At 43.1% G+C, this 26,945-nt stretch overlaps 1 protein-coding gene across 1 annotated transcript; it reads right to left on the reverse strand.

The window, feature by feature from the left end:
- ITM2A (integral membrane protein 2A) lies at positions 1-11,022 on the reverse strand. The gene is made up of 6 exons (XM_033001472.2): positions 10,874-11,022; positions 6,760-6,891; positions 6,339-6,527; positions 4,835-4,945; positions 3,563-3,713; positions 1-1,098 (listed from the first exon to the last, which is right to left on the reverse strand). The coding sequence occupies exons 1-6, from the start codon at positions 10,955-10,957 to the stop codon at positions 1,010-1,012; spliced, it is 756 nt and encodes a 251-aa protein (XP_032857363.2). The 5' UTR covers positions 10,958-11,022; the 3' UTR covers positions 1-1,009.
- Between the last annotated feature and the right edge of the window lie 15,923 nt (positions 11,023-26,945).

Here is a 26,945-nt window from a genome sequence, read left to right on the forward strand (position 1 = left end):
TTTTTAGAGAAACATTTATTATAGGGTTGCAGAATTTATGCCAATATAAAGTCCCTTAATAAAACTCTCAAGTTCATCAACTGCAGGACACTAACTCTTCATTATCTTTATACTGCAGCTTTCAAAAAAAGGAACAATTCTCTAACTGCAGTAGTAATGCTACTTGCTCATAAAAAGTTGATCTAAAAAGTTTATATAAGCCAGCGTAGTTTAAGTTTACAACTACAGTCACATTCACAAGTGAGCTATACCAAAACAGATTCCTGAAATAGGAAGTTACAGGATAAACCAACTCATAACCAAAAATATTGACAAGCTTTAAGAGCAACTCTATCTGAATCTAACAACTAAATACCACAAAACCAAACAAAGGTAGAAGAATTAAACGTAAGCTCGGGGAAGGTTCCAAATATACATACGAATTCAATACAGTAATTGCACAAAATGAAATAGGGTAGTGTTAAAGGTTTATGATCACTGAGGTTGGATTTTACATGCTTCACACATGGTAGTTAAAATAAACTTTTAATGATACGCATCAGAAGGTTTTTTAGCCAAGATACGGAGTGCAGAGCTATTCTACAGAACTACACAAGATGTGCAAACAACAGATTATTAGTATTAATCATTCTGTGAAAGTTAAGGTGAACAGAATTGGTTCCAGCCAAGGAACTGGTTAACATTTTTTTATATATATATATTTTTCTGCCATTCCCAGATTACACTAAATCAAACACATTCAACAAACTGATATTAACCTTCTAAGAAAAAAACCAAAACAAAACAACCCAACCTTACTCAAATTTAAGTTTTACATGAGACAACTAAAAAGTTAAACCAAGATTCAAAGAAAGCTGAAATGGTGGCTTTGTCTTTTGAAATACAAGCAATACACAGAAAATGCATAAGGCTTTTGATTATCACTGCACATTTTAATTTAAGAAGTCGATGTCTAATGCTCAGACTTCTCAATGAAGGTGTGAACTAGTCACCTCCCATCCAACACCTTTCACTGTTGACAGATCTTTGTTTCAACAACGAAAGAGTTTTCAAAGTGTCTGATTGAGTGACAGTTCTCCACTGAACGTTTCTGCAGACCTGGGGAAGAAAGAAGATGAGAGCCTAAGTAAATCAAATCTAGAATCCAGCAGCAAGTATTTACAGGTTTTGTATCATCGTGAACAGCAGCAAGATACAATCATTCAGTACACAGTGTTCCTACAGCCATGAATTGCCATCAGAGCCTGATATCAGTTTGTTTTCTATCATAAAGCTGCCCTCATTTTCAAAATGGTAATAACAAGAGAGGGGGCCACATACAACACAGGGGACAAAGCAAGCAAGAGCTTTTTTCTAGTATTCCCACCACCATTCTAGTGACAGAAGAGATAACACTAAATAGATTGTTTATGGCAAAGTTTCTCATAGTCCTTCCTAGCCACAAAAGAAAGGGAAAGCAAAGAAGACCGAAATTACAGGGAAGGAGTTTAAAAACTCAGAAAAACCCCTTGTTCTTCATCAGCACTTACCCCCACCCAGTATGTATTAACACAGAGTGTGCTTCTGTAGAACAGTCTCTACCTTCAAGAGCCCTATGAGGATTTGCCACTCAGCTGATGATCTTAATAGTGTCAGGAAAAACTTCAGTAAAGTGATTTTCTCCATTCTGAGACATGACAGCATTGGATCTGACATAGGCAGTTTACCTGTATCAGCTGTGAATCTTTACTGGGAGACAAGAGCATAGTAGTCTTGCCATCAAACACAAGCTGCTCAACTAAAGCACTTCAATATACAACAATTAGAGAAGAAAGATTTATAGCTTGTTTAATAAGCAGATAATTCCTCAGACTAAGCAGGAGAAGCTATCTCGAAGTCTGGAAGTACTAGCTCTTAAACCAAACCCAGCAGGGCACTGCTTTAGTTTGTAAACACTTAAAATACAGGCTGTCCTTCAATTCATCTCAGTCTTAATGCCTGTACAAGCTAAGAAGTTTCCGATGGCTATCTAACTGGGTACATAATTGAACAGTCAGAATGACCTTTCTGGTTTCTCACCAGTTCTCTTCAGTTACAACTCCAGGGAACTGCCGCAGAACCTGAGGTCAGTTTGATCTAACAGATGAACCCATGAACTCTACAAAAATCTGAGAGCCAGTGTAGCACCAGCTAAGTGAGAAGACTTCTCCACAGAAGTTACAGGAGTTTATCCATTTTAGTCTGATTATTTATGTGTGCATGGCTTGTACACACTAGAAGAAAGGTGTGCTAGAAATTTGATCTGGAAGGCAAGACAAGCCTTGTCCCTGAACAATTTTCTCCTCAGCTGCAGTCTTCCATTTGACTAGATTTCCTGCCCCCCTCCCCCCCAAGGGCAAACAAGGTTAGTTGCAGAATAGAAACTGTACCAAGAAGCATTATTCATTTACTAGAATCCTTTTGTGCAAGTATTCTACAGAAGTCTTTTACCATGCAGCGAAGCTGTCAACAACACGCTCTAGCAAGATGATTTAGAAAACATCATGAACACTTTTCACAGTATTGTCTGTAGACTAGTCTTTCAGTCACAGCAGCAGTCAATTCAGACTTGTTCACAAAAGCATCTTTGCAACAGCTAAGAGATACATGCCTCCTCCTTCCATGACAAAACAGTAAATGTTGCCTTTATGTGCCCTACTCTGTTGGCTACACAGGACCAGTCTGATGCTCCCACACACACAGCCTTTCGTCCAGTAACAGGATGCAGCCTCCAGCAAACAGCAAGTGTGGCTCCTGATGCTGCAAGCTGTAACTGGGCTCAGGAAACTCTTGCCTAAGGGCCTGGCAGGAAAAACAGAGCCAAGAGCTCTGACAAACCAAACATCTGCATTCTGAAATGCTGTAACTGACAAAGGATTAGTTCACTATGCGTTTGGTGAGAGCAGCAAACCCTGAAATGCTTGGAGAACTACAGTGAACTAAAATTCATGGCATCAGCTTTCTGTACTCCAGGCCTCCTTTCAGTATGCGACACTGACTTCAATCCTTTTTACAGAATGGCAGGGGGCTGTTGAGAGGAGATAGGTAAAGAAACAGAGTTCAGAAGTTCCTATGAAGTGTACTTCCTCTTTCAGAGAGGAAGTCTGGGATGTCTGGAGCTAGCTGTTCAGTTATTTTTTCTTTTCAGAGCAAGTGAACAGAAAGATAATGCTTTTAATTGGTGCTCCTGTAACCCAATTTTGGATAAGGCAGTGACAGACTAAGCTGTAGCTACAGAGGCTCATATGATCAGATGGATTATATGAATTTTGGAGCTAAACTAACTTACGACTTCAACCAAAAGATGGACCAAAAATAGGCTTATGTTCAAACCCTGAATACCATAACTGAAACTCTCTCACCATGTTCAAATGAAACTTCAGATACATACTTGAAAGTAGGGGAAATACCCATCAGTTCTATGAGTAGTCTCAGCTCACGTTGAACACTGACAGATTTCCACATCTAAAAACCCCAAAGGTTTAAGCATTTACCCTTTCCCTACTCAAACAATAGATTTATTTTTTTACTAAAAGGAACTTACCTGTTATCTGGTCTCTGCGCTGAAGTCTGAATGTCTCTTTTCCAACACAGAGTTGGTAGATGAAGATACCCAAATCAGACACATTATCTATCTCCTCTGTAACCACCATTTCTTCACGGACTAGGTAAGTCTGAGGCAAGTAAGAGCCGGTCTAAAGAGAAAAAAAAAACAAACCTGAGATACAGTATTCTGCTAACAATGGACAAACATCACTACGTTTTACTCTTGGCTTAGGAAGGGCTTCATGCATTAGACTTCAGCTTTCCTTCTTTTTAATACTAAAATAAGCTAGTCTTGAACAGCTGAATATCAGAAGTTACAAACTGATGAAGGCTATTTCAAAAGTTGCAGTTACATCCAAACAAAGCACAGTTAACCTTAACATTGCTTTCCTCACGTGAAGCAAACATAAATAGAACCTGTTCAAGTTTATTTGTATTAAACAAAGTTTGCAGTTAAAAGAGGAGAAAAAGTATTAAGAAAGTTTCCATGTTTGAAGCAATGTATTTCTAATACAAAAAGAAGCAATGCCACCCACAAAAGTAAAGTCTTCACTAGAAGATCACAGCACTGTTGAAACAACTTCCCACCTGTCATGAACTCCTAAACATGGGGGCAGGGACACACACTTAAAGCTCATCTTCATGAAGCTGAAGAAAATGAAACAAGCTAAGCTAGGTCAGATGGCCTCTAGTGCTAGGTGTAGAGGAGCCGATGACTTTTCTGAAAAGTACATTTGATACACGATAGCTCAGTATCGCATTTAGTCTGGAAGTAGCAGCAAGCTCTATAAACTTGATCCATAAGTCATCTTGGAAGAACACCAGTTTTAGTTACTGAAGAGTCAAAGTGCTTGCAGTGAGCTTGTAACTACAGTGCCAATAAAACAGAAGAACAAGTTAGCATTGTTCTTTTCATTAAAACTCTCAGGGGGCAAGTGAGCTTTCTGGTAGTAACTTTCAGGTTTAGGCTTTCAATGGTATTTGGAGCCTTATGAAATTCCTTCATAATAGCTAAATTTAACCTTATTTGCTAGTTGCTTTCAGCTTTCATAAAGCTAGGTATTAATAAGAGCATTAAGCATGAATCTACTCAACATAATATACACTGACAGCTGGCCTTAACTTCAGTACAAAGCCTGAGCCAGGGGGATTATGTACTTTGATGGCAAGAGGACTGTTCTAGCAAGAGACTGTAGTTTAGAAGCAACACCCAGCATTCTTATCAAAAGTGATCTTGTCAGCATAATTAAACAGTAAAGTTTACACGTACCGCCAGTTTTGCGAAGAGATCCATCAAATTTCTTGGTGGCATAACTATGGATGTGTTCAGCGGAATCACATAGCAGTTACCCAGTTGCAAGTCAAGATATGCCGTCAGAAGCTATTTTGAAAACAAGTTTTCAAGTAATTAAGTGTGGCATTTAATTATTAGAATGCAGTTCTACAAGGACTAAGAAGGAAGCTCAAAAAGCTGGAGATCATGCATAGCTCCTATCAAACCAAAGCATTCAGGAACTGTCTAGTATAAGAACTCAGCTATTGACACTTTTGCAAACAAAGTGTTTATAGGTGTGGTTTACAAGATGACTTTTGTACAGAAGTGAGAGCTGACTATAAAAGCAGTTTCTATCATAATACTAAATGAGTGTAGTTTGCATTAATACAGAGAAAGTATTTGGGAGTACACTCTCATAACTGAAGTCCAATTAGGCAGAGAGCAAACAAAAGGTATCTAGCTGCTGAATAGCAATCATTCCCTGTAAATAGTTCTTCAAGAAAAAGTGTCAGACTCTAGAAAGTCACATCAGCATTACCACTGAGTGCAAGGACTGCAAAGTCTAAAATTATGAACATATCTACTTGTTTTATTACTATGTTATATAAGAAATAAATATACTATAAAATATGTTTTGCACAGCACTCAGCCAGAATCAACTGAAGATCTTAAGTTGCCTGATTCCTTTACTTTATAGCCGAGATACTGTCAAGACAACGCAGATAAAAGTTGTGAACACAGGTAGCGCAGCTTGGCTGTGTGGCATTCTGTTAAAGGCAGCATGTACAGAGGTCAATTCTAGCGTCCTTACTGCCAAGGTTTGATTTACAAACAACCTACAAGAGCTTTTACAGTTGACTAAGGATAACTGTTGATACTATCAACGCAACTCTAAAAGTCAAATTAAAACCATACTCTGATCTTTGCTTTAGAGAAACTACATGCAACTAATACAGCATATTCAAGTTCTAGGTTTCAGCCACCTGAAGTGATTTTTCAAATCACTTATCCAAGGCCCACACTTGTCTGGAATTCTAAATTTTGCTGTAACACAGTTTGGCAGAATCTTAGACCAAATCCTCAGTTTCCCCATTTCTTAACTCACACTTACAACGTCCTCCTACTCTCACTTTCACAGGATTCTTGACCAAAGAGCAAGTGTCACTTCCAGATATCCTATGGGCAACAGTATTCAAAAGTTGCACTAGCACCAAGATGCACTGTTCTGAGAAATGATGCAGTTAGAGTCACTGTGGGTATGAACTCTTCTAACATTCTTCTAACATTCCTCCCTTGCAGAAATTAAGTCTACTATAATAGAGTTAAGAAGGTAAAATTTCCCACACATAAGCCCCTCCCCAAAAAGAAGCTTGCATTGATAGTAAGCTTTAAAGGTCTCAAGAATGAAAACTTTGGAGCTGTTGTTATTACCATCTGCTCCACAGTTTCCCAGTAAGCAGCAAGACTAGTTATTTCTTATCTCTTTACATATACTGACCCTATCAAAGTCATGAACGATCGCTGCGGGATCACTGTCCGAGAACTTTGGAACGGGCACATCGATGATAGCTATGTTATCATCTTCTCGAATGTCAGCTTCTTCAGCAATAGGGAGGAAATAAGGTTCTACCGCACGATCACGATTTTCATTTTCAAAGTAACACATTTCACCACGGTACACCTTATGCTGAAAGTAAGAACAAGGCTAGTTATTTTTACAGCAAATGTTGCTTTAAAACTGTATTTCTAACACTAATACTGTAACAAAGCACAGGGCTGTCACACGTGGAACTTTTACAAAGGACATAGCAGTCTTCATGTCCCAGTTACTGAAGGTTTTCTATTATAGTGGTAATCCATTTATAATTAAAAATTTTTTGTTTAGTGACTCTTAAAGAAAAAAGAAAATTTCACACTACCTTAGGCATGAAGTACTTGTAGATGCAGGCTCCACCGACAACAACTCCTGCCAAGATGAATGCTAGGCCCAGCAGAGTCAACAGACATCTTCCAGATGAATTTTCACCTCCATGGGTGGCAACTTCTGGATCCTTTAAATAAAGAGGGATGAGAACTTAGAAAGCGTAGCCACTCTGAATTGAAAATAAGCTGTTATCTACTACTTCACTGTGACCTACCATCTTCTATTTCATCTAGGTATGCAGTGAGAATTGTAAGTCAAGCAACATACAATAACAAAACACTTTTATTAAAAACTACTGCATCATATTAAGATCAGTTTTCAAACGCCACTGAAAGAGGATATTTTCTTAGTTAGAGGATGCTTTCTAGACAATGCTTTATCCAGAAACTATTTGAGGCATAAGAAATTTAAGTAACTGTAACAAAAGATACAGTGCTGCAGCCACAACATAGTACATGGAATGCAAGATTTGTAGAGCAAGGTCATTTTAAGGTACACAGTATTTTCAGGCCTCTTCCCTATCCCTCCCCTCTTGCTATCAGATGGATTAAGATAACATTACTTTTCCTTACAAGGCTGGACTAACAGAAAAAGCTAAGATGCAACTTTGTCTTATTAGCAGGCAACCAGGCATCTGACACAAGCCAAACTTTCAGGGTTTAGAACTTGTAATATGCACACATGAAGGTCTCTATGAAAGAGAACCACTTGTCTGCTTAAACGCAACTTCAAATTATGCCAAATAAAAATAAGTCCCTGTGACACATCCTATCTTGCAGCTTCAAAATATTTTCTTCCACCCAAGTCCCAGAGAAGTTTTGTTTCTAGCAGCCTGAAACTTATCTCTTTAGTGCAGTGACTTGTTTTTTCCTCCTACAGTTTTCTCTCAAACAGAAGATGACTGCATCCAAAGGAAACCACTATCACCATCACATAACATGGTCATAAGTTGTGTAATACCGATTGCAAAGTTAGTGATGGTGTCTGAATGGTAAGTTTAACACTCAAGAGTTCTTTCAGGGCCTTTCTAGACTTCCAAGGTGAAAAGCTCACACAAGCCAAGTTACAACAACATCAAAAGTACTGTCAAACAGTAAACAACCAGAAGAGACATTCCCTTTGGGCAAACACATATGTTTTGGGTCTTTCAAAAAAAAAAAAAACAAAAAAAAAAAAAAAAAACAAAAAAAAAAACCACAAAACAACCCAACACCACCACCAAAATGTTTAAATAATCTATATATTTGGTCAAGTATGTCCCTTTAATTATTCATGACTCCAGTATTTAGCACCTCACTTTTAAGATCTGCTCTTTGTACTGATCAGGAAGAAAAATTAGATTTCGCAGGAAAAGATCTTTTCCTTCACGTTGTTCCTTGAGTCAGCAGCTACATTTAACACAGCAGCTTCCATGGCCTTTCTTCATTTGGGTCCCACTATCTGCACTCCTGTAGAACACAACATATTTAAGTGACCTATGATCACAAGCAGCCACAGTATTATTACAAAGGCTGCACATATTTCTATGCTCAGCAAGATATAGCACCGTAAAAGTCAAGCACATTAGCTATGCAAGCACTGAAACAAAAAACAAGCTGTTTTGTGTAAGTCAATACTCCTACATTCCACTGTCACATCCTCCAAACAGAAAAATGTTGGTTCAGCAAGACATAAGCTGCTACAACTGGTTAGTTAAGCATTTGTTAAAAAAAAACCCAAAACAACAAAAAAACCCACAGACCACTATTTTGGAGCCAGAATTATGCCACATTTATATGACATTATGTGAAAACCATCTTTCAGAGTTAACTGGATTTTAAGATCAAGACTGATTCTCCTCATACTCTGCCACCTTCGTCTACACCTTTCAGTAATTTATTCATCTAGCCTATCATTACTTGAACACAACAGTCTGCAGCAGGTTTTGGCACTACAGACACTCTAATGCTTGGATGATGTTGACATGTAATTAGCTACCCTTGCACTACACATATTTCAAACAAAGCAAAGATATTTATCATATTAAGAAGCAATGCAGGCAGCCTGAATCTGAGAAGAACTGATAAGACAACACAATACCAAGACTTCACTCCAGTAGGTTACAAAGCCTCTGCTCAAAAATATGTCAAAAAACCTGTAAAGGAAATGCAGTGCTAAGCTGAGCAGTAACAAGCAAAACAAACTAGGAGTAAGAGAGGAAAAGAAAAATCTCTTGTGTTAACATCTGCAGCTAGCTCAAGAGACACTGTTGACGCAGTCAGCTCCAAAGAATCTGCAAGGAGAGTATCCTGCAAGCTCAAGTGTTTTGTGCAGATATTCTAGGGGACTTTATTGTACTCTTTCAGCCAACTTTAGCCATTAGGCTTGTTTGCTCTGCACAAATACTCCAGCAAAAGGAGACATTAACAAGCACTAGAACAAGTTTGTCTTGGAGTAAAATTGTGAACTTGATGTTTACATGCAACTCCAAGCCCTAAAGTCAGAGTGGAGTTGTTAAAAAAAACATGCAGACACGCACAAACACGGAGAATATTGTGACAGGTATAACAAAACAGCATATATAGCTTCTAAACTGAGAAGAGCAGCTATCACGAGGAGAAGAAAGTGTGTGTCTGTTAGAAATATTATGCTCAAACCTTGCATGGTATACGGCCAGTAAAAATATGTACAATACGTTGCCTCAGGAGTAGGTGATGAGTTTGTCCTACAAGGAATTGGACACACTGACACTTTCAAAATTCAAATTAGTCCTTTATCTACACTATTTTGCTACTTCCTCCCCCTCCTCTCAATATAGCGATTCGCTGCTACTGTATTAACTGTGCACGCATACAACTCCTACAGCTCAAAAGAGTCCACTGAGCAGTAACACCACTCTGCACCACTTCCTCTTTTAAAGGGAGGCTATTTCAAGAGAGTCGGAGATTCTGTAGGCTGGAAGGCAGGCTGCTTTCCTGATTACAGCTTAGAAAGGGGGAGGAAAATACAAAAAAAAGATACTAGAGTCCAAGTCCACAGCTGTTTGTGTTTTGGTTTTTTAGTAGTCCCACTCCCTGATTACAAATAAACTCAGTCCACCATATATTCCTCCTATAGAGCTACTGATTTATTTACCTAGAAGCTGATCTCCATCTGACTTAACACATAAGCAGGTAAGCAAGACATCTTCAAAATAAAGCCTCCTACAGATTTGGAAAGTTCAATTCAAGTCAGCAACACGGCACCTCATTAGGAAGGAAAACTCAACCTCAGACTACTTGCCTGGGTTTCTATTTAAAACCCTTTATGGCAAGTTTCTTAATTTAAGCTAGACATACCAGAAGCCCAGATACCTCACCACAGCGCTTCTCTCCAACTCGCTGCCTACAAGGGTTTTGGAGCAGCAGCGAACGGAGGATGAGCCCTAACCCACTTTGTTTGCCTTGAAGACGCTGCTGCAAACCTGCTCTTCCCTGGGGGAGGGACCAGCCTACCGCTGAGGGCACGGCGCTTTCCCTGCGCCTTTCCCCAGGCTGGCCGCGGCGCCGGGCCGGAGCCAAGCCCCGGAGCTCACTCCCCAGGGCACAGGGCTCACCCGCCTGCGAGCTACAAAGGTTTAAAAAACCCCGTCAGGAAACACGGCCCTGGCACAGGCCCAGTTGCGAGATTAACAGCCGGGCCTGCCCCCTGCGTGCGGGCCCGAAACTGTCCCGGGTTATGTCACGCCAGCCCACAGCTCAGTTCCGCCCGCGGCCTGCCGAGCGGCAGCCGGGCTGCCGAAACGGCTGCGGTGAGGGAACCGCAAACCGCTGCGGCGCGCTCGGGCCCTCAGCCCCGCGGCGGCCCCGAGGGGAGCGACCCCCCACACACCCCCCCTTCCTGGGGCAGCCCGCACAGCGGCCGCCCCCACGCTGGAAGGCTGCCCCAGCGCCGAGGAGCGCCGGAGGGAGCGGCGGGGCGGCCGCCAGAGCCGCCGAAGGCTCCGAGGGCTGGCAGCCGCCTTCCCCCGGCCCGCAGCCGCTGCGAGAAGATGGCGGCGGCTCCTCCCGCCGCCACCCCCCACCGCCGTCCCTCGGCCCACCGCTCCTCCCGCCGCGTACCCGGCGGCGGAGAGACCCCGCTCCCCGCACCTTATCGGCCACCAGCGCCTCGGCCGCCTCCTTCTTCGGCTCGTCCTTCTGAGCGAAGGGGGAGTTAAACGCGATCTTCACCATGGCTCCGCTCCTGCGCACCGCCGCCTCCCCGCTGAAGAGCCTCCGGCCGGCGGGGCGGGGCGAGCCGGGATGGCCACGCCCCCCCGCCGCGACCCGGGGGCGGGGTCTCCGCCGAGCTCCGCCTCCCCCCGGCAGGCCGGCCGCGCCGTGGCGGGACCCGCTGCCCCCGCAGCGGGGACGCGGAGCAGCACCCCGGGGGCGCCGGCGTCCCATCCCCGCCCCCCAAACCTCCTACCTCCCCTCGGAAGGTGAGGCGGGATGAGAAAGTCAATGACACCCCGGCGCCATTACAGTGGGCAGCGTACTTGACCCCCGGAAGGGAGACGTGCTGTAAACATCTTGAGGGTGACCGAAACTTGCTTTTTGCTTCATGTTTGTGCGGAGGATGGCACCCTGCAAGAGATAATCGGGTCCTTTGAGCAGTTCGGTGTGGGAATGGCTGGGGAACACCGCTGCCTGCCCTTAGTGCTGAGGTCAAGCCTGCCGCGGCAGCGCAGGCCTCGCTGCAGCGGCCTTTGTTCTCCTGGAGCTTTCTAGAAGTGCCATGGCTCTCCCTGCCAGGGGCTGTGCAGCTCCACGGCTGCTTGGGGAGCCTTGCAGGCAAGGGCAGGGGCCAAACCAGAAGAGACCTGCATCCTGAAATCAGCCTAAAATGTGGGAGAGGCCGGCAGTGGCAGTGAGGGGACAGCAGTGAGGGGACAGCAGCGAGCGGCAGTAGGAGGCAGCGACCGTCGCACGTTTCTCGAGCCTGCCCCCACAGCAATCATTTTCTTTCCCTTTAGGTTTGTGCACTGTTTGTGCACACAATCGTACATACGTCTAATACTCTGTATTTTACACTGGGAACGCGCCACTGGTGAAAAGCAGGCATCTCTGGGCCACATTCAGCATGGCACGGGGATGGGGATATTTTTAGTTAAGCTACCTGCCTTCCCTTGTGAACTATAGCCTGAGGGATCTTCAACACCCAGGGAGACACACAAGGCATCTCCGTTCATTTAATGTCTCCAAAGGGGGAGAAGAAGAAAAGACTTCATGTATAGACATAGGAAAAATCAGATTTTTTTTTTATCATCCTGAAATCATCAGGTCGTTGGACTGAATAAGTATTAGAGATCTCCATGGGGGACTCTACCACTTCACCTCTAAAATGCTTTTGCATGAGACTCTTAGTACCAGCCCAGTTTGCTTTCAGACTTTTGCCATATGTTGGCTGCAGTTTAGGCCTGGAAATCCCAAGACATCTAACCAAGTAATACCACTTATTCTTATGAATTCCATAACATTTCAGAATTTCCTTTCTACTAAAATACCCTGGGATTAGTTTACTGGCTTTTATTCTGGGATCATCTTTATCACCTTGAAAAACAGGAGATTATCCCTTTATCCTTAATTATCCTTTCAATCCTGGTGTTTGTAATGTTAAAGCAACACTGCTTAAAAATTTAACGAATATACAGACTAGATTGTTTTAGAGACTGGAGGAATTTGGCCAAAAAAATGGTGGTGTGCTATAGTGGCTATGATTCTGTTACCTTTAAGCTTACTCACAAAAAGAAACAGACTGTATTTCTTAAAAGTGACGTTAAACACCAACACCTCCCTTTTTAGTGGCAGTGACGATGTAAGTAGCCTAGAAAGTCTAAGAACATTAAAGAACAAGGTTTGTAAAATGAGGTAGTATCTTTTATTGGACCAGTCATTGGTTCAGCAAATAATGCCACTTGAAGCATCTTTTTGAGCAATTCTACACAGCACTAAAACTAATTTTTACTGTGTAGGAATTTTTGTACTATACTAATGTACTACTTAAAAAACTCAAACTTTAAAATACATTCACGTTTATTCTATCTCCTCCTCTCATGTAGTTCAGGAGAATACTTTGTTACCTTTTGGGAACAATATGATATTTGTTCTAGTTTGTAAAGCATTCTCAGACTTTGAAGTAGAAGGTACTAGGTATGTGCATAATCTTCAGTTGTGTATTGTTCTAGTTCAAACAAAGGAGGGCTACAGTCTGGCAAGACATGTAAGCACACACTTTACATTTCAATGGTCACTCACAGTTTAATGTTAAGCATGTGTTTTAAGTTTTTTGTTAGTCTGGAATCCAGGTACATAGTCAAGTACTGAAGAGTATATTTCCTTGGCTTGAGCTTCATACTCTCACTGCACATTGCACAAGTTCACAGGTACAAGGGCTGTGCCCTGCACAGTGTTACACGTGCACAGGGCAGTGCACAGTCAAGACCCAGCCCAGACTCAAGGTAGCACATGTAGAGAAACAATAATTAATATCTGTAATTAATGATAGTTTTTAAAATACACTACATCTATCAATTTAATTTTTTTATGAGTAGCATAATTACTGAAAGGACAGCAAAAGGTAAACAACAAGTATGCATGTAGGACTATTAAAAATGAAAGAAAAACTACAAACTTTCTCCTTTAAGCAAGGAGACCTTTCCCATGTTTGACATTTTACGTTTATCCAGATGTCAGAAGTTCTACTTTTTGCCTCCAGGCTTTTTTCAACTCTTGCTGAGACATCCTCCTTTAACACCTTCTCAGCCCATTTTCTCTCACTCTAGCTCTGATATTCACGGTCTCCATTCCTTCTCTAATCCAGTGATCATGGGAAATCTTTTGCATTTCTACCTCTCTCTTCTTTATAAGGCTGTTGATAAGGAATCTATCTGTATTTCAAGCTACAAAACTGTCATGCTGAGAGCTGCCAATATAAACTTTTGTAGGGGAGAATTTTTCCTACTGGTTTGAGATGAATTTGAGCCCTTGACTGAGGATCTCTGCTTCTGGACAGCAAATGCTGTGCTTGCTCCACTGACTTTCCTTACTGCCTGGCGTGCTTTTCTTCACTGAGGCAGTATTAGATTAGTATCTGTTGCAAAGAAAGCACACATCTCTTACTTCTACTGATTGCCTTGTTACAAAATACTGTAAAAGGAATATTAGTTAAATGGAAAATAACCTGTTTACATTCAGGGGAAAGTCATGAGTCCATTTTCTCTGTAGTGACAAACTGTGGAAGTGATTAGCAGAAAAGTGAGCCTGAAGGAGACAGAGACGAAGAAGTGATTACTGATTATGCAACAACATCAAGAGCACATTCTCTGATGGCTGTGCTCAGACCAATGTTGATGAGGATTCACCGCCCACACAGCCATTGCCTCACAGAACAGAATTCCACAAGAAATTCCAGTCCTCCGGAAAATCTGCTGAGCAAGTAGCACGCCCAAAGTGATCAGCAACCCCAAACGATTGAAGGGCCAAATTCACCTCTGGCATAACTGCACTGAGGCAAGCAGAATTACACCAGAAATATATTAGGAACCCAGAGTCTTGGCAGGTCTAAAAAAGCATAGCTAAACACTGTTAATAGAGGAAAACCAATAAATACTCAAAGCTCAAACTGCCTTCTACTGACCAAATGCGCATTTCTGGGCATAGAGTAATGTTTACCTTGGTATTGAGGGGTGTCATCCTGGGTTCCGTCTTTTTCCTTTCGGGCACACTCCCCCCCCAAACCACCCTTAGGTTGGGCATCCCCCAGCAATCCTCCCTCCAGCAAGGTGGGCTGGCTGGGGCTCAGTTCTCTCCACTGCTCTGCGGCACTGTGCTGCGAGTTCACCTGCTTGGGGCTGCAACTCTGGCGAGGACCCCCGGGGCCGAGCAAGAACCACGGGCTGATCAGGGGCTGTTACGAGTTAGACACCCTAAATGGGAAAGTGCTGGGGTTAACCCCACCCCTCCATCCTTGGCATTTTCTCTGTCTCCTAACCTCTCCTTGCTACTAAGAGTTGCGGGATGGCGTCGGAGCCAGCCTGCTGGCATGTGGTGCAGCAGCAGCAGAGCCCACACCCACACGCGGGACTCAGCCCACATTGCTGTGATGGCCAGCCTCTTATCAACAGCAGCAAAACAGCCCGGTGTTGACCATGTTTGTGACCACAATCGTAGTTTGAACTTAGTTTAATGGTGAGCATGGACACAGGTGCATCTTGTTTGGCTGTGCTGTCCCAAACTGTGCTGAACTCGACATGTGCTTGCCTACAAATGCAGTTAAGCCAGAGCCAGAGCAGTACGTACACTGTGGCTGTGTGAAGATGTTCCCAGATCAACAGAGCTGTGTTGGCAGAGATCCCTAATGTGCTGTCAGAACTGTGCATTGACTGGCGTAGCTTGTTGGACTTGTTATGTGTGGGTTTACTTTGCAATGTGTCGATATGGCTGTGCACACAGGGACAGCTCTTTTCTGGCTTAATGAAAATAGTTCCTGTAGAGACAGCACTCCTGAACTACGTAAATAACTGCTGTGTAGGCACATTGGCAGTTTGATCAAGACACATTGATCAAGTCTTCCAGTGAAGATGAAGTTCTGCGAAAAGCCAAGGAAACATCAGTGCTTTGGACTGTGTTGCATGCACGCCATTTGCATATTAAGTAGCTATATCTGTTAATATGTCATTAATAAAGGATTTATAGCTAGACAATATGGCAGCTGGAGAGTTTTCTTATTTACAAGGTGATGTAATTAGGCACCCAGTCTGAGCACTAAGAGGCTATAGAAGGTTTTGGAGCTGGGGTGAAAAATCACAGGTGAATCTTTCAAGGGCTTTAGCAGTTTTGTTAAATGTGCAGAGGTATATCAGAATTGGAACTGAAAGTACCTAGCTAGTAAAAAAGCTATAATGCAATTATAGAGATTCCTTTCCTGCAAATAGCACCCTACTTTCTGTCACTTTTCTGTTTAAATAAGAGCAGGTATATACTTTAGGAATCATAACAATAGAACTAATTTATAAGAACTTTGAAGAAAAAATATTTTAGTGTGTCACTTTACCCACTGAATTTAAGTCCATTAATGCTAACAGAAATCAAACTCATACTTGCCTTTGAGTGAGAACACATTACTAATTTTTGTAGCCAGCTGCACTGCCCTTTTGCTTCATTTTACCTAATGAAATAATATGAACTTTCAAAAAAGAAGCACTGACAGAAAACAAACATGCCTTCACCCTCATCTACTCATACGGGCATTTTTTTAGAATACAGGTGTCCCTTTTCATCTGTGTGAAGCCTATACTGTCAAAAATAGAAATACCGCAGAACACCTGTCCTAACAGCAGCTTGGAGTACAAATACCGTCAGTTAAAGAGATTTGTTGCCTTTTTTTTTTTTTTTTTTCTGCAGATTATCAGAGAAGTTGTGCAAGCGGGTGCAGATTTTCTGTTGAGGAGCACAAGAGGTGATATTGGTATCCTGTTATGGTGTTTATCTGTGAGCAAAGAGAGGCAAAGCCTCAACAACGTTGCGGTGTCTGCTCCTGGGTGAAGATGAAAGCTGGTTCTGTAAGACGAAGGCTGCCGAGCCCAGCTTGCGTTTCCTCTTTGCACTGCAGAGAGGAAGAAGCCTGTGATCGTACACACACAAACACACACACATGGGTTTCCTCCTCACAGTGCAGAGAGGAAGAAACATGATCACACACACACACACACACACACTCTGATACAGACACAAGCACATACTTACACAAAGTTCAATCCATACATGAAATATTATGTTGTCAAAACAGACTAACAAAATTGTTAATTTTTTAATAATGTATTAGTTTTGAGAAGATGGCTTTTGATTTTAAGGGAAAGCAAATCTACTGTCTGCATCATATTTGCAGACTACAGGTTTTACGCAGAAGGTGTTTTCTGTTCATGTGATAGACACCACATCATGATACGGGAAATAACTTGCGGTACTTTATTTTCCTGTTCCAAGAAATCTCTTCATCCTGAGGAGACACCTGGTGATAATAGAAGTCTTTGATGGGACTCCATGTGATGCTATTTTTGAATGTGTTGGCTCTCCAGCACACAGCAGAGTGAATAACATTTGCATTTTGAAGGAATGGAATTAAGAAATCCCTAAAAAATGGTAGTTTTCTTCTGTTGCACTTCTGTATGAAGCACCCCAGTTCAAGAAGGAAAGTCTTTTTAAGGAAATCAATTCAGGATATATTGAAATCTCAACAAGTTAATGTTTAAGACATGTGCATTGGCCTGAATTTAAGATCACATAAACATGGGAATGTTTGTTAGAAGAGAATTTTGTTGTTTTTTAGTCCAACCTCCCTCCCAAAGTAGAACTATCACCAACATTAGTTCAGGTTTTATATAGCTTGATCTTTAAAAATACTAAGGTTGGAGACTCCTCAACCTGCCTGGGGAACTTAGTCCAGTACTACACTACCTTCCTACTGACTTTTTTTTCCTAATGTCCAATCTGTGTCTTCCAAGCCACAGTTGGTGGCTATTGCACCTTGTTTCTATCTTCTGGCACTGCTGGCAAGAGTTTGGTTCTGAGATTTCTGTAACTGCCCTTCATATAGTTGTGGGCAGCTCTTAGGTCACCCTTTGGCCTCCTCCTCTTCGGGCTGACTAGCCCAGCTCCACCAGCCTCTCGCTGTAGGTCGGGTGCTCTGGGCCCCTGGCCATTTTGGTTATGTCTTCAGTGGGTCCTGTCTGGTGTCTCTGTGTCCTTCCTGAGGTGTGGGAGGTCCCGACACCTATTGCTTTGAAGCTGAATGCAGCCTCCAGGTCTCACTGAGTAGAAGGGGGGTAATATTTTCCCTCATCCAAATGTCGCCCAGTACATGGTCTGCCTTACTGAAGACGAGGACACGCCAGTGGCTCATGTTCAGCCTACATCTTCTGTAAACCCCAGGTGCTTTCCAGCAGGGCTGCTCCTCACCCAGCAGCTTCCCAGCCCGTACCAGGGACAGGGCTTTTCCTGGCCCACGTGAAGGACCTGGCACTTCTCCCGGACGTACCTCACGGGGTTTCTGCTGGCCCAGAAGTTACTCATATCCCTCTGGGCTGAGGCTCTGCTGCTCTCTGCATCGGCCGCTCCACCAGTCCACCAGTAAATGTGTCTGATCGTCTGCTTCCTTTCACTGGATCATGTCTATTCTCAAATTCTGCTCATAGATAGCAGTCCTCACCAGGACCATTTGTTACCCTTTGTCAAGGCTATTTAGGTGTTATATGTTAATGCAATACATGCTTTACTCAGACCAGTCACTCAATACTGAGGTGAACAAGGAAGAATATCCAACTCACAGCAGTATTACCTTATCACTTAACAGTGAACACTGTGATTAAGTAAAATGTTCCGAGTTTCTGGTTCACATAATCAGTATTTTCAAAAAAATAATGTCAACTGTATTGTGGACTGATTGGAATATTTACACCAAAAGTCCTGTGTTGGGATGCTGGTGGGATGCAATTCTCAGCCAGAGCTCTGGGGATGAGTGAGAATAGCTTTGGAACACAGAGGAAAGGTGGCTGCCCTAGTACCTGGCCTCAGAGTGGAGCAGTGTGGGCTCTGCTCATTGACACCATTTCCATTCCTTACATACCTTCAGGTCCCTTAAGGTCCCTTAACTCTAATGTTGTGGAGGAGATCCTGTTCCCACTGCCCCATTTCTAACTCTTGGCTGTTCCTCTGCTATGCAACTGAGTGAATAGGATGAAGGATTTCCAGGAATGTGACCCTGTTGTCCAGTAAACAAATCTCTCTTCTTCTGCAATTTAGAAATGTCTTAAAATTTTAGTAGCTCTTTCTAAGTGTCAGTTGTTTTAGTGCTCTGACCCATTTCTTGGCGGTGGCAATGCAGTCACCCTAAAGGAAGAACCTAAAGTGCCAAGGCAGCAGTGTTTTTACTTCCACTTCTCTAAGAATTGCATCACAGAAAAATACAGTTCTCGACAGTTATGGTGCAATGTTTCATCTTTTGCTAATGCTCAGATAAACTAGGAACCAAATTATGGCCCAGCTTCATGCAACGCTAATCTCTAAACCCATGTGTTGGGAATTCATATGGGATTGTTTTCCCAAAGGCCTAAAGACTCTTTACAAACTCTTCTCTTGGGATTTCAAATATTTTTCAGAGAAATTAGAGCTGCTTTCACTGTTTGCAGCCTGCTGCTCTTGCTGACATGTGAAGTGGTGTCCACATGCCTGTCATGCTCAGCAGGAAAATTAGTTCAGTCTCAGCATTACTTGAGTTTCCCATGGGGCTGTCAGGAGAACGATGACCTTATTTCTAGGTTATTTTCTTCTACTTCTTCCCAAGTGAATGTTCTCATTACTGAAGGACATGATCTCCCCTACTGTGTCCCCCTTACTCTGTGTCATATGCTGGAGGCCTGGAGATGGTGCTGTCCTGAATCCAAATTTAACCCCGTGGCAAGTGTGCATCATCACTCTCATGAAACTTAGCTACTTTAATTCAGCAGAGTTGGCTGGTGTTTTCTGATAGGAAAAGATGCCACTGAAATTAATGACAGCATTAGAAATTCTTCCACTTATATCCTGTATAACCTCCTGGGAATAATAGGTATGCAGAATATAACAAATAGATAAGTCTTTGGGATTGCTTGCTGAGTGCATTGCTTCAATTTCTTGGTTGATCTGCTTTTTCACCTAAATTAGCAGAACCATGTCTGGTTCATTTCAAGACTTACTGAAAATTAATATTAGCCGAGGCCAGTTTCTGTTCAATTACTGAACTAAGAGGATAAGGTGCAGCCTCAGTCCTGGCTTCCATCATGCAGACATTGGAAATAGTCATTCCACTAAAGCTATTGCACAGATTGTTGTTTTTAATCAGTCTGAGTGGCAAGGCAGGAGGGGCTGGGCAAGTGCTGGGCATGGCAAAGAGCTGGGGAGGCAGGAACTATTGGCACAAGCGAGAAAGTGGTGCAGGACAACAGTAGGGGAAGGAGGAAGAGGGAAGGAAGTATTGCTATAATGTAAAATCCAGCGCTCTAAAAATATTCTACCCTTCAGATATCCGTTGTGACCCTCTGTGCAAGTTATTGCAGACACCCAACAGCATTGGGCTGAGGGCAGTTTTGGAGCCCTGTTTATGCTAAGGAAACGTAGCCTCTGTGTACTCAAGTGGAGCACATCACTGCCTCCCTGAGTCCCTGACTTACTGATGAAGCACTGACATTTGCAGTTAGAAAAGAGATAAAGGGAAAGAAATTATTTTCAATGCCTGAAAGTGAAGGGTTGGGTACAGGTACAACTGAGTCATTATTTACAAACTTTTTTTTTTTTTTTTTTTTTTCCGTAAAAAGGAGCTGGTACAAGAAACCACACAAAAGGGTGTTGGCTTTTTATCTAAAAAAGACAAAGACCTCTGGGGGAGTGGAGCTCCCAGGAGAGGGATGGCCCAAGGCCTGGAGCTGCGGCGGGGCAGGGGAGGCAGCTGCCTGCAGGAAGCCTGCCTGAGCCTGCCTCCACGGTGCCGCTCGCTTCCCAGCCTCTCGCAGCATCTCCGGGCTCCTGAGCTTGTGCTGGCAGGGTGACAGGCGGCGGCCATCCAACAGTTCTGCTGAAAGGATGTCAGCAAGCTGAGCTGCAGAGTACTGGGAAGTTTGGAGTAGTGAAACCCAGTATCAGGCTGACCATGGCAATGGATGTGCTGATCCAGCACCTCGTTCTCCCCGCTCAGGCCCTAGCAAGCAGCTGGGGTTCAGGCTGTTGTGGCTCTGCTCTGATCTAGAGAGAGTGTGATGGTAAGGGTGAAATTCAGGAGGGAGACCATTGATCCATGAGCTGGACTATTCCTTCGGGATCCATGCACAAAAGGAGACAGGAGGCCAGAGAGATGAGGATGCCAGGAAGTCCACAGACACTTCAATATTGTGCTCTACTGCTCTGGGTCTGGCAGATGAGCTCTGAGCTCTCTAAGACTGTGGGCCGCCGTGCCCGGATCCCACTCACCTTAGCAAGAGGGGCAATCCCCAAAACAGGCAGCACTGTTCTCTTGCAGTGAGCCAGGCAAGCCCTGGTTCCCAGCGAAGACCGGAGCAGGAGGGTTATCCATCAGTGTATTATCTATGCAACAACATTTGCCACTCTGCCTTCCCCTCACTGAATTTAGACATTTCCTTGTCACTCTCAAATGTAAAAAGATACGCAGGGAGCACAGCGAGCCTTATCAGCCCCCTGCCTTCTGCTGAACTCTGAGTTGGATTCAAAATTTGGCTCTTTCTCCTCCAACTCTTCTCCTTGCTGGCCCAAGTCCCTGCAGGGCTAGAGTCTGCTGGAGCCATGCACTCTCAGGAGTGATGCCCAAATACAGAGCTCAAATGCCCTCAGAAAAAAATCCAAACCTCACTTTCTTTCCCAGTTTTTGCACAATAACTTCAACTAGAAAAAAGAAAACAACCCACCAGAAAAGCACTGTGCAAAATAAAAAGGCTGAAGGGAAGTGAAATCAAAAGAGAAATGAGATTTATACACTCAGGCTATATATTTTGGGGAAGTGCCTGTTGACAAAGTTCAAGAAGGAAGATGCCGCTGGGATGGTTGTCTCTCATAAATTCTGCTGCTGATATCAAATGCTGAAACCCAGTAAAATATTTATATTGATAATTTTCTGTTGCCCTTCAGAAATAACTGTGAGATATATAACTAGGGGATTTTGCAGCAGTAAAACTGAACCACAAGGTAAATGAGAAAAAAACACAAGCCTACTGCCTCCCAAATACCTTCCTTTTATCCCCACTCATGCTTCAGCTTTTCCACAAAGTGCTCTTTCTTTTACCATCTCACCCCCTCCCAGAATATTGCATGGTATTGGAGTATGATTTCTTATTGCAGAAGAAAAGCCGCATTGTTCAACATCTTCCTCTACTGAGTTATGCCAGAGTGGTGCTTATTTTGGCAGAGTCTTCATAGTTTCCTCATATCTGACTAATAAGAGATGATGAAAAATATGATTAATTAAAAAAACACAGATAATCATCTAAGAAAATTAAACATGCATCTTTAACTGTGGCTTAATTTTCTTAAATAACAATCAAACCTCAAACAAATGGTTTAATCTCAAGGCTCCATCTTGTGGCAAACTAAAGTAAATTCACTTATTGTGAAATTAATATTTGCCTTTCCTTAATTTCCTCCATTTCTTGTATAATAACCTCATGATGCTGTAACACTGCAGGCAGGTACCCAGAGCCTAACCCAAGTGGGAACAGAAGGACAGGTGGTGCTGGGCAGGGGGAGTATGTTTCTTGCTGTAATATTGAAACTGTTTGCATTTACATTAGGCACATGTGCATTTTCTATCCAGCTCCCATAATCAGTGACAACAAAAGGGGCTGCTCACTCACGGACAGGTTAAGTGTGATTTAATACTCTTGAAAGCCTAGAGCAGTAGGCTGAGCTGTGATAGTTATGAAATATCCCGAGTATCCTGACCTTCTGAGTATTTATGTCTAATATAATTGTGCTTGAGTACATTTATATGAAAAATCTCTTGCAAAAATGTAAGATTTGGCATTCAGTTTTGGTTGGCATCTCTCATCTAGCCTAGTTAAGTCCTTCATTTAGAATTGCATCAGTAGTGCAAAGCAGAGCAAAATTGTTGTTATTATTACCATGAATGATTTTTGATCAACTAGCAGAAATTCTGATTAAAAAGTTGATTTACAAAGGGGACAGTGTAATCAGTCAGCAAAGCACTGCAGCCCATCCGGGTGCGAATTGCCTTGCTCACACCCAGGGCCATTTGGCCACTCTCTCTGCTGTTAAACTGCTGCATAATTTCTTAAAACCACTGTTCCCAGTGCCGTGCCCCTCGCCTGGGAGCAGGAGCTGGGCAGCCCTGCCTTCGCCAGATAAAGCACAGGCTTTCCGTTGGGTGGCCGGGGAGCAAGGAGGACTGCTGCCTTATCTTCCTTCCTCCAGCACTGTGTGGGAGTACTTCATGCTCTCTTTTTTTTTTTTTTTTTTTTTTTTTCCTAAATATAAAGTAAGGCTGTTTTTTAGCATGCAGGAGCTGGCGAGCTTCCCGGATCATGTCCTGGGCAGGAGTGGCAGGCAGCCACGGGTGCTCCCTGCTCGCCCACCCCAGCCAGGGAGCCCTGGGACCTCCTGGCTGGGTCATGGGGGAGGTGGAGGTGCAGCTCCTGGATTGGGCTGTCCTGTAGTTTTATCCTGGTAGAATTCTTATTTCTCTTTCATGATGCAGGGAGCAAAATGTCATCTCCCATATAATATCTCAGATATCCATGTTGATAACTCGCTGATAACAGCTTCTGGCATGGTTGTGAGCTGAGCACGAACTCTCAGACCCTCCTTCCTTCCTGCACCCTTGTAAAATTAGGGTATCAGTGAGTGCATGCAGCAGCAGCTGCTGCCTTTGCTGGACATGTGGAAAACTATTGCAATTTGGGGGGGCAACTGTACTGATTCAGAAGCATTTAACAAACTGAAATATCGTTCTGCTCCATGCCTTTTTATTTTTTCCTGTTCCAGTTACAATGTCAAGTAACTAATGAATGCAACATGATGTGGTATTAGGTTTAAAGCAGTATTTTCCTGTTGCTGTTCCTTACATGTTGGTCGCACCCTTAATGATCTTCATAAGAAATATTTACTTTGAGGAGTTTGGTTCTAAGTATGCCAAGTGATCAAAACCAGGCAAGGCATGGTTTGCTTTCATATGACTTCAGTTTTTCCTGGAAAGAAACAGGACCAAAAAAAAAATATCTTACTTTCAAAATTAATGCAAATCATCTTGAAAATCATCTTGTCCTGATAAATGAACACTCCGTTCTTTCTCAGGCAGTCTAATATTAACTTTTATGGGAATAGAAACTCAAGGAAGAATATATGTTGGAGAAAAGTGAGGTCTGTTATGGTGGTGCTGGTAGTGTCTGTCAAGTGTTAATGTATAGTGTACATAAGGGAGTTGTAGATATATCCTTGCAGCTACCCATTTCGGGCTATTCTGAAACTGGGTTCTTGACACTCAGAAAGGAGAAATAGCTATCCATGCAAAGCTTTCTTCTTAGTGCAGTCCCCGGGTTTAATATCATTAAGTCTTTTTAAGTTAGCAAGGAAGCAGAAGCCTCATACATTGGATATTGCTTAAGGTGGAAAATTGCCCCACTGCTTGTTATTACTTCTGTTGCCTCATCCAAGTTTCTTACAGACTGAATTGCAAAGAAAACCATGCCCTCATGTAGGTGCATGTGTAATATATATTTACATTGCTATGTGATGTAGCCTCTTTGTGTGCTGTATAAGACAAAAGAATATGATTTTGTCAGGCCAGAAATTTCTTCCCATTGCAAAACCTCGATGCTGCATGGCCTGGGAAGCAGGGTTGACTCCTTCATCTCCCTGTCATCAGTCTGGGGTTAAGCAGTGATAGAAATGCTTGGACAATTTTCTGTTACTTTATTTGGATGTTTTTCTTTGCAGTTCTTCATTTATTAAACTGAGTACTGTGGTAACCCTGTTACTGCAGGAGCAGTTTCCGTAGAAAACCTGTTAGAACTGACCTAAATGAGTTTTTTACATTAAAAAATGTCACGTGTAAAGATCTAATAACTGGAATGAGGAGGAGGGGACATGCATATCTCACATTACTGACATGGCTCAGCTGGCATCGCTCTCCAGATTCACTGGCCTTGCCCAGGTATCCTGGCATGGGCAGGGAAGGGGTGGCACAGGGCTGCTCATCCTTTCCTAGCCCATAAAATATATGGCCTATTGCTTAAAAACCTTTAAAGATTCTTAATTACATTTGAGATTGCCAACATCTAATTCAGATGCTAATGTTTCTTTGCTCTCACGGTATCTGGTAACAGATGGGATGTGGATGAATCCCATCTGGAGCTGTTTCAGGTGATGCTGGGGGAGAGAGGAAAGGGCTTGGAGGAAGCCAGAGAAGCAACCACGATGCCCTCACAGTGTGAGGGGGGCTGTTGCCTCTCCTGGCTGATGATAACTTGGTATTCCTCTTGGCTTCATTGGCACTAATCTCATTCACCTTCCAGCCTGGTAGGAAAACTCTTTCAACAAGGAGTCACATTATTGACTCTTTCCTTTGGGGAACAAGCAATCTTTAAATGACACTTCTCAGTTACAGCCATGCACTTAGTTATAAAAGATCAATAAAACCATGCAGTTAAATATGATAATAGGAATTGTGTAAGGACAGCAAGCATTGAATTTTGTTTTCCACCAGCATCCTGGAGCATGTTCGCCCAGCGAGTCGCAGCAGCTTGCAGAGAACTTTACTCTTTCTGTCTCCACAACACGTTGGCTCCTCTGAAACAGGTTGACCTCCAGCTTCACTGCTGAACAGTGAGACAAGGAATGTTTTCAAGCTGTTGAGTAAACCACCATCATCTGTAAGAGATTTCCCATCCTTGTGCCTTAATGGTCAGGACAAGTCTTTGTGGGCTTGCCTCATGCTTGGTGGGAATGTGCTGCTCTTCATCTTTGTCTGCTGAGCTGGGCTTTCTTTTTCTTTTATTTGTTACTAATTATTCATCAGTCTTGTATAAACTGGAATTTTATATGCATTTTGCCTGTTTCCCAATCCCTGAATTCCTCTGACACCAGGTACCATGTTTTGTTTGTTGCTGGGCCATGTTGCAGTGATGGAGGCTCCAGGGACGCAGCTCCAGGGACACTTTGACATACACCAACATTTCATGTGCCTACTCAATCATTCTGACCCTGGGATCAATTCACAAAACACTCTGGTTTGATGCTGGAAATGGGCAGAGTTTTTCCAAAGGGATTTCTTTGCTGTTAGGGCAGGGGGTCCCATATCTGGAGGAAATCCACCACTCTGACCTTGCCCAAGCTGTCTTCTGCAACTGTCACTGTCCTCATCTTGGTGTCACAGCATCACAAAATTGATGGTGAGCCTCCAGCCAGTGCCTGGGAGCTGCTGAAATCCCTGAATAACTGCCACGTCTGCATTTATTTTGAAGTCCCACAATAATGGCCCTTCCCAGAAGAAAACTTGCTGGCAGGATGGCCTTCCACGAGTGGCACCTGCAACAAATTCCAGCCACAAGTGCAAGGATCGCTTTGAAGGCTAAAGGTTGGGAAGGAGTTTGAAGAAATCCCAACCATTTTACAGCTCAGCAGCCCAACAGTTGCTGACCAAGATACTGACAGCTCCATTTTATTTGCAGTCCCACACTGAAGTTTCGTGGTTCCTGTTTCATGCAGGTCAGGGAGCACTCTGAATGATGTTCTCACCTCCTACATCTTCCATGCTCAGCTGCACCTTGCCAGAGTTTGAACCCCGCCAGGGAACATGCTTGTCCCCGGGCTGTTCCCACCATTCTGCCTTCCCTCGGGGCTGTCAATACACCAGCTGCCTTCACATTTGTCTATCTTAAATCCTCACTCTGCAATCTCAGATGGGTTGGCAAAGCCTTGGTGTACCATCATTTTCGGGTGGCACCGTGGGCAGCTGTAGCCAGGAGCTGGGCATGTGGGTGCATCAGTGCTGGACCACACCGCAGCATCCTCCAGCGGGTGCCGAGGGTGACTGTGAGCACCCTTCTCTTGGGTATGCAACTGAGTGAGCTTCCATGCTCTGGCCTGCCTCTCTCAACCTTTATAGGCCTAAATTCCTTTTTCTGTGAGTTTTCTGCCCTGTGACTTACCTGTCTTCTCTACCTGCTGCTCCCAAGGTGAAGACATCTGCTATTTCTCTGTGCTGCACGGAACCTTTTAAGAGATCTCCATGCTATTTGCAAAATAGTTTGCAGTTTAATTTTATCAGATTGTCAATAAACCAGCAGGGCATAATTACACACCAAAATTATCTAGACCTGAAAGCATGACGATCACTCCCTTGTTCTCCGTGAGCTGTAACTTAATGCAAACCCCTCTGTCGTTTTCCATTTTCTAGTTCTTTCATTCATTCCTGCTGAGTAATTAAAAATGGCTTATAAATAAACACTGGGGATGATTTCCGAAATGTTCTGTATTTACTTGCAAGGCTGGTACTTCTGTCATTGGCCCACTTAAATGATTTTGAAAGATTGTATACAGGTTTCTTTTACAATGTATTTGAAGTTTGTAATCCTGCTTAAATACACAAAAATAGGAAGGATTAACAAACTGCCACACTGAGGCC

This window comes from Tyto alba, unplaced genomic scaffold, assembly GCF_018691265.1.
Source record: "Tyto alba isolate M040663 unplaced genomic scaffold, T.alba_DEE_v4.0 Super-Scaffold_5, whole genome shotgun sequence".
Taxonomy (NCBI): Eukaryota; Metazoa; Chordata; class Aves; order Strigiformes; family Tytonidae; genus Tyto; species Tyto alba.

Excerpts from the sequence above, each read along its gene's own strand:
- ITM2A (XM_033001472.2), bottom strand. The coding sequence starts at position 10,957 with ATGGTGAAGATCGCGTTTAACTCCCCCTTCGCTCAGAAGGACGAGCCG. Across the intron at positions 6,892-10,873 it reads AGGCGCTGGTGGCCGATAAG|GATCCAGAAGTTGCCACCCA; the intron begins GTGCGGGGAGCG and ends CTTTATTTAAAG. Across the intron at positions 3,714-4,834 it reads ATCTCTTCGCAAAACTGGCG|ACCGGCTCTTACTTGCCTCA; the intron begins GTACGTGTAAAC and ends TTTTCTCTTTAG.